Raw genomic sequence first — 10717 nt, 5'->3', positions numbered from 1 at the left:
TATAGACCTATCAATATGCCTTAATCTTAGGGTCATAGAATTTTAAACTAAGTTAAAACTGGCGAGATCCGTACAATAATTGTCGAGAATAACTCTACCGGGTAACAGGTTACAGAATAGCACCTAGTGTAGGTTGGCCTGTCTGCTATAGAGACTGACAGACTTTTTCGTCACACATTTGTCGCTCAGCCCTAGAAGCTCTATATACTGTTCTCTTCCTTAATCATTCGCCCGTTCTTTGCTTCCATACACATTTCCTCCCTCATGGTTATTCCTTGTCCAATGACCATATATCCTATGGTTAAGACAAGCCTACACTAACAACAGTACTCTGCACTAGTCCACGTTCTCCACCACCCATTTATCCACGCTCTGATCCCTCGAGCCGTCAAAAGCTATACTCCCTTGATCCACTTACGACACCGAATAGGTCATTGGCGGATGCGCCAAACCACATACAAACAAAGGTCTAAGGCTACTAGCCATGTGGTGTCCATATATCTGGAGCGCTAAGACCTCTTGTTTCTCTCTTTTCCTATAAGAGGACTTCACTTGTTAAATATTTCACTGTTAAGGGATACCCCAGGCGTTACCCACATGTAGTGTGTGTGTGTGTGTGTAGGGACGGGTTTTCGCGAGTTTTCTGTGTGTGTGTGCTGTGCCTGTAGTGTGTGTGTGCTTGTAAAATAACATAGCAAGCGCTGTTGTGTATGCTTCACACATCCTTTATTAAATAGATTGCTTATGTCCTCAGCCAACTGCCTTCCTGTCACAAGCTCACTCACTTGCAGCGAATGTCAAACGGCACCTCTATGCTGCGGCTCCCTTCGAGGGCAGGAGTGTTTAACTCCGTCGCAGAGTAGCTCATAAGAGAAAGCAAAGCCGGACACCTGCGTCCGCCCTCAAGGAGGAACTATAGCACAGCGAATGGCCAGCTGCTGGGGAAGTGCCTTTTTCTTTAGCCCAACCAGCCTAGTTATGCTTTCGTTTCCGTATAATGTAACGTTATGATGTAGTACTATACATATATAGATAGATGGTGTGGATGTGCTGTGTGTGTAATTACACATATATAGTATATTATATATCTATATAAATTAAATAATATATAGTTATATCTATTATAATATAAAACACTTATATTATATAATATATATGCTATATATAGATATAATATGAGTATTACTAGTATAACTATTATGCACTATATTATATATAGACTATTATTATATATATATATGATAGTATATTAATATACATAGTATCATCTATATAATATATATATAATATATATATATTATGATATATAACTCCCTCAATATATAGTATCATAACTATATATAATATTATATAGATACTAAGCCATCACGTAACATAAAATGTCAAGTAAATCTCATAGACTCGTTGATACAGACCTTAAAATCAGCAGTTATGAATAGCTCTTTAAAACCATTATTTCCCAACTAATAAAGCTATCAAGATCTAGCATCACAGTCGCTAACTAGAACCGCTAGTTTTATTAACTCATAAAACCCGCTTTCTCGTTATCATCATATTGTACACATGCTCGCCACGCCCCATGTACCATGTGCCACGCATGTACACACTGTTTATAAACACAGTGCCACATACACATGTACACACATATTAAAAAAAACCCTCCCACCCGCCCCTGACACAAGTACATGATATCACAAGTCTTCTCTAATATAACATGCCACATACATGCTACACTCACATACACACTGTTTACTTACTATACACATCGCAGCATCACATATACATTCACATACACATAGCTGTCCATATGTAAACACAGTAGATGCTTTTAGAAAACCACGAATACAATAGGACTGAGTAAGTCAATGTATATAATTCCTGTATTGTGCATAGGCATCATGCTTAGCCGAGCCTACTATATAGCTAAAATGCCCATTAGTATTATACTGTAATTCGCCCGCGAACCAGTCAAGACTTCTATCAGGCCCGAACAGATGAGCCGTTGAAGAGAAATAGCTAGTGCTAGCCATTTATAGTATATTAGATAATACATACATAATTCTTTTCTTTCTTTTTTTTTTGAGGAAAGATTCAGAAAATTCCTCAAACTGGAATTTACGAGCTTCTATACCACGAGGGACGTGTTGTTGACGGCTGCTGTAATAGCTGAGTCATCGACGTACTTCCAGTACTTTCAGTTGAAAGCTTAAAATGCGTAGAGATTGTTGTCGTTTTTTTTTTTTTTTTTTTTTTTTTTTTTTTTTTTTTTTTTGGAAAATAAGGTAAAAAAAGCTCGTCAATATTATTGACGTTTATGCTGATATTCTTCAATGCAAAATATGCAACGGTGTGGGCCAATGGCGGTACACGAGAGAAGTATGTGGGGGAAAATGGGAAAATACATTTTTTGAGGGAAGCACCGCCCCCATTGAGGGAATTTCCACAAATTTATCACAGAAAAAGGTGTAATGCTAAAATAGGCAAAATATTCAAATTTTAAGAAAATTGACGACAGCTTTTATCTTATTAACATTAAAATGAATTACCCCCCCTCACCCCCCCCCCCATTTCCTCCGCACCTCTACCACTTTTAGGGCCACTCTCTTAATTCAGATTAAAATGCGCATCTGGCATCTCTGTTTGCTTGGATTCAGCAGGGCTCCAGATCCTCCCTTGCCAATGTACATACGACAGTTTGGGTTACGGCTCCCTTATTTGTTAGTGAAAAAACACTTTGAACGTTAAGGAAGCTTCAGGCTTAACAAGGCAATGGTTACACTAGTCTTCTCTATCCTGGGATCCCTAGACAACCACGCTGAGTGCTGCTCAGCTGCAGAGCGGGATTTGTCACACTAGGCACAGCTCCCTCCATGAAGAATACAATAAACTTGGTACATCGATGATGGTCGTGGATTCTATGAATATCATCGCATATCCATTGAAATCATAAAAAACACTAAACTTAGAAATGTCACTCTACCCATTTCATTAATCATCATACATCATACAACCTTGCTGATACTCCATATTTCAACAGGAACAGAAAATCCGACAAATTTCTTTCCAAGAGCATATACCGCTATTAGTGTAATCATTAATGCACAAGAGAAGTAATTATGGACTTGATATTTGTCAAAAAATGTCTGAAGTGTGCCCTGTGTCTTCGGCAAGTTGGAGTGGCCATTTGTTTGTTTTCCTTGATCAAATGAACGTTTGTTTGGATAATCTTTATTTTTTGTGAGGCTTTATTACTAGTTGTAATAAATATTACTATTTTTTTACGGTAAAATTGTACATAACATGATATAATAATCACAGTTTAGACAATCAATTAAGCTTCCTAGTAATTATGCTGTAGTTTTCTGTTTCAGCATCATGTTTCCCCCTCTAGCTGGCCGAAAGACCAACAATTCGGTTCCCTTTACAGCAAGGGAAGTATCTCGCTCTGTAGGGATCTCTGGACAGAAGAGGATAGTATGACCGCCCCTTAACACGCTAGTAAATCCGGCGCCCTAATGAAACGAAAACATGTTACAAGACCTAATAATGTCGTACAAAGGGCGCTTTTTGAGGAGTTCAAAAGGTAATAATTTTTCGGAATGTTTAAGCATTTTTTTAGCATCTGTAACCTATCACTTGAAAAATTTTTCCTAGTTGTATCACTGTCGCTACAAAACACGATATTATGTTTGACAAAATGTTTTGGAAAAGGAGAAGTTACTTTTTTTTATTTCACATAAAAAAAACAATAGAAAACTATGATTTTCATTACTAGCAAAATATTGGGAAGTTTTAAAAAAAATGGAAAAGTACCTGATACTCGCAACTTAAATTCTTTATACACCCACTTTCGCTTTACAGGTTGGGGAAAAGTTTAGATGCATTTTAAGATTCAGCAACAATTTTTTTTTTATTACTTACATTGTTTTTTAAATGGAAGTTGCACAAAGTTTTGGATCAGCCCAAAAGGGGTAATTAAAAATGTCCAGACTTTTACTTGATTTATTAAATTTAGGAAATACAAGTAAATATTACAGCTTTTCTTTGATATTTTTGAGCCTGTAAGGTTTTATCAAGAGGTACGCATGTTTTTGAAGACTTTTGGAAAATTTTACCATTTTGTTCCAGCGCCCGTCATGACTGACTTAAAACTTACCCATAGAGAATTAAATAGTACTGCAAAAAGGGAAAACAAAAACCTTTTATGCACCTTCACATAAAAGTTAATCAAGAAACTTAAAATGGATTAGTAATTGATGAAAATAAAAATCCCTATCTGAACAGGGAAAATTTTTAAAAAATATCGTTCCTGTTTGGGTTGGCCGGTGTCTAAAAAACCCAAATTAAGTTGAAGGCATACACTTTGAACAAACGGAAAAAAAATAAACATTTTCCGTAAAACGTGTAAAGAGCAACTGTATCAGATGTATGAAGTGTTGGGGGTTTCGGAAATGTTGAAAAAAAGGGGGGGCCGAAATTATTATATATTTTATATAATATATATATATAATATATATATATATATATATATATATTTTATTTGGTGTGTGTGGTGTGTGTGTGTGTGGTGTGTGGTGTGTATGTATAAATATACACGGTGTCTGTGTGTGTGTTACATGTGTGGTGCGTGTGGATTATGCATTATAAATATATATATATATAAATTTAATAAATATATATTAATAATATTTTGTAGTATGTGTGCGTGGTGTGTGTGTGTGTGTGTTTTGTGTGTGTGTGTGTGGTTGGGTGTGTGTGTGTGTTTGGGGTGTGTGGTGTGTATGTATTACATGGTGTTTATTTGTGTGTGAATATCTTTAACAAAATACTAAATGTCTCATTGTGAAAAAAAATGATACAGAAAAAATGTTTTTTTTTTTTTTTATTTATTTTTTTTTTTTTTTTATTCTTTTTTTTTTGACACATTACTTTATCAGTTTTTCTAAAAAAATATAAAAAAATAAAATAACCAAAAAAAATGTTGAGTATTTTTCAGTGAAGATGAGATAATTTGCAACTTATAAAACAAAACAACAGTAATACAACGACAGAACAATAGTGAAAGTACGAATAGTCATAGATATTCGTCACTTGCTCCCGATATTATTCACAACATAAAGCTTCTATAAAAAAATATATGCAAATCTTTTAAATTATTAAAGTTGGTGCATTACAAATCTTCCGTTTTTTCTCATTTATTCCCGATTGTTGAGTTTCCCCTCATGGTTTCCAAATACACGGGAAAATTAAGCTTTTTTGGGTATTCCGGTCGGCCCTTGGGTTTAAAGCTCGCAGAAGCCACATAGTGATGGCATTTCTCTTTGGTTTACCCCATCGCCCTTCGTAACCCAGCCATTGCCTTTTTTTAGAAAGATTCAAAATTAAACATCAAGTGATTAAAAGTATTGCAGTTTTTTTCGAAAAAAGATATCAAAAGGTTTTCGTTTAAAAGAACACGAAAAAGGTTCTTTACTGTCCCTACCTGTGGGGTTTTGCGTCAGCGCTGCGCGATTTTTCAAATCGATGACATCCGATTACCACGTACCCCCCGGGTTCCCCCTCGTCCGTGAGATCTTGTATTTTGGGGGAAGGGTTTATATTGGTCGCCCTGTGAGAAATGCCTTCTTTATTGTTTTATTATCGCAGTTAGGATTATAGTCCCCGGGACTGGCAGGTGTCAAGCTGTATGTTAACAATGAAACGAAATGACTGATTGGTTTCCCTTGGCGCCGCCCACAGACCTGTATCCCGGGGCCCGAATAAATACTGGGGAGAACTCTCCTCTGACTCCCTTTTTGATATTCAGGAGACATTTCAATCCCTTCCCTTTTATCCTGCCCCGAGTACTCAAAGTGTTTTATGGTAGGAAACATACTGATAGTAAGCACCAAAGTTATTGATATAGTACATATTCACGGGACAATGCCCTGGAATGAAAAATGGGATTATCAAATTAAAAGCCTATTTTATAAAAAAAAAAAAATACGAACAGGAAAACACATAAAACACATATATAATAGAGCCAAAACAAAAAATACTCTGAACTGGATCGAACATGTTTTGTCTCCACTGCTTTCCCATGGCGACCCCTCCCCAAAGCACTTCCATTGATGGCGGCTTATACATGCGGCCCAGGGAAAATCCAAGGTTTAAACGTGCACCCTTTCCCCCTGGTTTTATGGGGAAAATCCATAAGGACTGTGAACACTTGGCTTTTCCCCGCTTTTTTCCGTTTCCTGTTCTGACCCTCGTTTAGTTGAACTGGTCATCCTCATTGTATTCAAGTGATATGAGGGGGGCCTTCGCTCCCATCCTCAGGGTACCCAAAGCAAAAGTCTTTCTATTTTTTCACAGATTTTGCAGCCATGATTTTCTATTAAGAACAGAAACAATGTGGAGTCAAGGGCCCCGGGTACTGTCTTCACCATACAAATTTGGGGAATTTGGGATTTTGATAATTTGAATTTGAAAATGTTCCCTCACCCCCCCAGCGGGGGGTTTCATTCCCATTGTCGTAATCGGTCTATTATCTTTTCCTTCTTGTCCCTTGGTCGAAGGGACCACTTGGGTGTTGGAGGTGCTGGCGCGTTGACACAATGTTTTTCTTTTCGTAGCTTTTGTGGATGGGGGGGTTGAGGCCCTGCGGAAAGGCAGGATGAAAAAGTGCTGGCCCGGGGGGGGTACCGAGAGGAGCGTCACAGCAAAAACTTGCCTGACAAAAGCAGTGAAAGTCTTCCCCTGCCGGGGGAAACTGTCACGAAGATGTGGTCCCCTGGCGGGATGTTCTTACGGGTACGGGGCAGGGGTGGTCACGGGATTAAAGGCAGGTGAGTGCTGGGAGTGGGGTCTTTCCAACAGGAAATTCGAAAGGGGGCAGTTTTAGCATTCTGGGAAGGGCGAGGGTAAGTTCCCGCCCTAAATAAATAAAAAGGGAGGTATTCAAGGGAAAAAATAACCGGGAAAGAAAGTGCAAAGTGGAATCTCAGAAAGCTATTACCTTGGTCAAGTACGCCATTAGGGGGGTGTCCCACTGCGGACCCAAAAGGAAGAAAGGCCTTTTATGGGGGTCGACCCGCCTTCACATTCAGTGGCGAAACAGACTCAGGGGGCTTAAAAAGGGAAAAAGGTTCTTGCTTTTATTATAAAAGGTGTTTATTTTTCTGTTTTAAACGATAAAAAACCCGTTGTCTTAAAAAATTTTTAACTAATTCAGCCATGGCATTTGGTTCCCTTATGTTTCCCTTTAGATGTATCCTTTTCTAATTGTCTGTTTCCATATATTTCCCATAACAAACTCTGGGCTATGTACGTATTTCTTAAATAATATTCCACTGATATTTATATATAATATATAATTTATATTTTATATATATATATATATATATACACATATACATAAACACACACACACATATATTTGATTAAATTTTCCTTTTGTAGAAAAACCCCTCTGATTTTCCTATACATGGGTAAGGCTTCAAAAAACCCTCAAAACGAAATAAAAGGGGTAAATTTTGGTTTTTCGTCTGTTAAGTAGCAATATCAAGTAAATTATAAATAATTATGTACCTACCTAATTCCCATGTCTCACGGCACTATCTCATTGCTAAAGTATTCTCATTAGCCCCCCTTCCCTTTTGGCACAGAATTTTATGGGAGATTTTTTTTTTTTTTTTATTTCCTTTGAAAAATTTTTTTTATAATAGCATTGGTATTAAAAAAAAAATAATAAAAATTTGATTTGTAAAGATAAGGCGAAGACCCCAGGCTTAGCTCTAAGTTCCAACCCGAATTTTCTCAAGACAGAGTGGGGCTATTGTGTTAAAGTACCTTTTGTAGACTAAATTATAAACAGGGAAGACCCTTTCTTTGGGGGGGATTGGTCAGAAAAGTTTGAAAATCGCTTGGGTAAAAAAATGTTTTGTCTGAACAGCCATACCAACGGAGCCCACCCGGGCCACTTCTCGCCTCGAAGGAGGGCACAACGAGTTTGTTTTTAGAATCAAATCCCCTGGACGAAAAAACAGGGCTAAATCAACAAAGCATAAAAGTCTGAGGATAGGGAAGGGCGTAGGATATATTATTAAAAATTTATATCAATAAAAAAACGCATTTGTTTATTTTGGGTTTATGCGTGTCCGTGTGGTGTCTTTTAATTTAGCACATGGGAAAAAACAAACAAACGCAAGATCTGTATGAAATGACCAACCCCCGTAGTTGTGAGAGGTCAAATATATTGTGTAAAATTTTTCTGCCAATTCGTATCCACACAATGTGTGTCTAGAACTTGAATCCACTTAAATATCGCTAATGTTTGTAGTTATAATAAAAAAAACAATATCAAACACCTGGAAGATACTATCTTTAATAGGATCGACAAACAAATATGAATATAATATATATATATATATATATATATATATATTCATATTTGTGTTTGTCGATCCTATTAAAGATAGTATCTTCCAGGTGTTTGATATTGTTTTTTTTATTATAACTACAAACATTAGCGATATTTAAGTGGATTCAAGTTCTAGACACACATTGTGTGGATACGAATTGGCAGAAAAATTTTACACAATATATTTGACCTCTCACAACTACGTGGTTTGTCATTTTCATACAGATCTATGCTGATTGTTTGTTTGTTCCCATGCATGCATAAATATACAGACACACACACGGACACGCATGAACAAATATGAACAAATGCGTAATTTTATATGATATAATTTTTACATAATATATCCTACGTCCTTCCTATCCATCAGACTTTTATGCTTTGTTGATTTAGCTCCTGTTATTTCTGTCCAGGGGATTTGATTCTGAAACTAACTCTGTTGTGACCTCCTTCAGAGCGCGAGGAAGTGGCCCGGGCTTGGGCTCCGTTGGTATGGCTGCATTCAGACGAACATTTCTACCCAAGCGATGTTCAAACGTTTCTGAGCCAAGTCACCCCCAAGTAAGGTCTTCCCGTGTTATAATTTAGTCTACACAAGGTACTTTAACACAAGTAGCCCCACTCTGTCTTGATGAAAATTCTGATTGGCAACTTCAGAGCTAAGCCTCGGGTCTTCGCCTTTATTCATTACAAATCAACATTTTTATTATTTTTATTTTTAATACCAATGCTATTACTGAAAAATTTTCAAAGGAAATAAAAAAAAGAAAAAAATCTACCATAAAATTCTGTGCCAAAAAGGAAGTGGGGCTAATGACGTAATCACGTTTAGCCAATGAGATAGTGCCGTGAGACATCGGATATAGGTAGGTACATAATTATTTTATAATTTACTTGATATTGTCATACTTAACAGACGTAAAACCAAAATTTACCTCTTTTATTTACGATTTTGATGGTTTGAAGCCTTACCCATGTTATAGGAAAAGTCAGAGAGGTTTGCTACTAAAGGAAATTAATCAAATATATGTGTGTGTGTTTATGTATATGTATATATATATATATATATATATATATATATATATATATATATATATATATATATATATATCAGTGGAATATTTATTTAAGAAATACTGTACATAGCCCAGAGTTTGTTTATGGGATTAATATATGGCTAACACGACAATTAGCAAAGGATACATCTAACATGGGTAACATAACGGTAACCAAATGCCATGGCTGAATTAGTTAAAAATGTTTAATGACAAACTGTGGTATTTATCGCTTCAAACAGCAAATAACACACCTTGTTATATATAAAAGCAAGTAACCTTCTTCCGTTTAAGCCCCCTGAGTACTGTTTCGCCACTGAATGTGAAGGCAGGGTCGACCACCATCAAAGTGCCTGTTCTTCCTGTTGGTCCAGCGAGTGAGGACACCTTCCTAATGGCGTACTTTGACCAAGGTAATACTGCTTTCTGAGATTCCACTTTGCACATTCATGTCCGGTTATTTTATTCCTCTTGAACTATCCTACCTTTTATTTATTTATGGCGTGAACTTACCACTCGCCCTCTCCCCAGAATGCTCAAACTGCCACCTTCCGAAGTTCCTGTATGGAAAGAAGCCCACTACCAGCCACTCACCTGCCGTATATGCCGTGATCCACTCCTGCCACTCGTCACCCGTAAGAACATCCCGCCACGTGACCACATCTTACAGTGACAGTTTCTCCGGCAGGGGAAGACTTTCACTGCGTTTGTCAGAGCAAGATTTTGCTGCTGACGCTCCTCTCGGTACCTCTGCCCCGGCCGAGCACTCTTCACTCCTGCCTTTCCCGCAGGCGCCTTCAACCGCCCCATCCACACAAGCTCACGCAAGAAACATTGTGTCAACGTCGCCAGCACCTGCCAACATCCAAGTGGTCCCTTCGACCAGAGGGACAAGAAGTGATAATGATAATAGACCGTATTACGACAATAGGAATGATAACCCTCCTGCTGAGGAGGGTGAGGGAATCACTTCAAATTCAAATTATACAGAATCCCACAATTACCCAAATTTGTATGGTGAAGACAGTACTCCGAGGCCCTTGACATCCACAGTTGTTTCTGTTCTTAATAGTACAAATCATGGCATGCATAAATCTAGTGAGAAAATAGCAACGACATTTGCTTTAAGTACCCTGAGTGATCGGAGCGAAGGCGCCCACTCATATCACTTGAATCACAATGAGGATGACCAGCTCTCAACTCAACGACCGGTCAGAACGAGGAAACGCGAAATAAGCGGAAACAGTCACACTTACGGATG

General features: G+C 37.6%; 1 protein-coding gene across 1 annotated transcript in view; it reads left to right on the top strand.

Moving 5' to 3' along the window:
- The first annotated feature begins 8831 nt into the window (after positions 1-8831).
- LOC119583878 overlaps positions 8832-10717 on the top strand; it is a 2174-nt gene continuing 288 nt past the window's right edge. The window contains exons 1-3 of the mRNA XM_037932602.1: positions 8832-8962; positions 9751-9869; positions 9988-10701. Coding sequence (XP_037788530.1) covers positions 9851-9869; positions 9988-10701 — 733 coding nt within the window. The 5' untranslated portion in view covers positions 8832-8962; positions 9751-9850. The remainder of the gene's footprint in view (positions 8963-9750; positions 9870-9987; positions 10702-10717) is intronic.

Source organism: Penaeus monodon, chromosome 17 (genome assembly GCF_015228065.2).
Source record: "Penaeus monodon isolate SGIC_2016 chromosome 17, NSTDA_Pmon_1, whole genome shotgun sequence".
NCBI classification, from domain to species: Eukaryota; Metazoa; Arthropoda; class Malacostraca; order Decapoda; family Penaeidae; genus Penaeus; species Penaeus monodon.
Note: the sequence above shows the minus strand (reverse complement) of the source record. Positions and strands in the feature narration are given on the sequence as shown.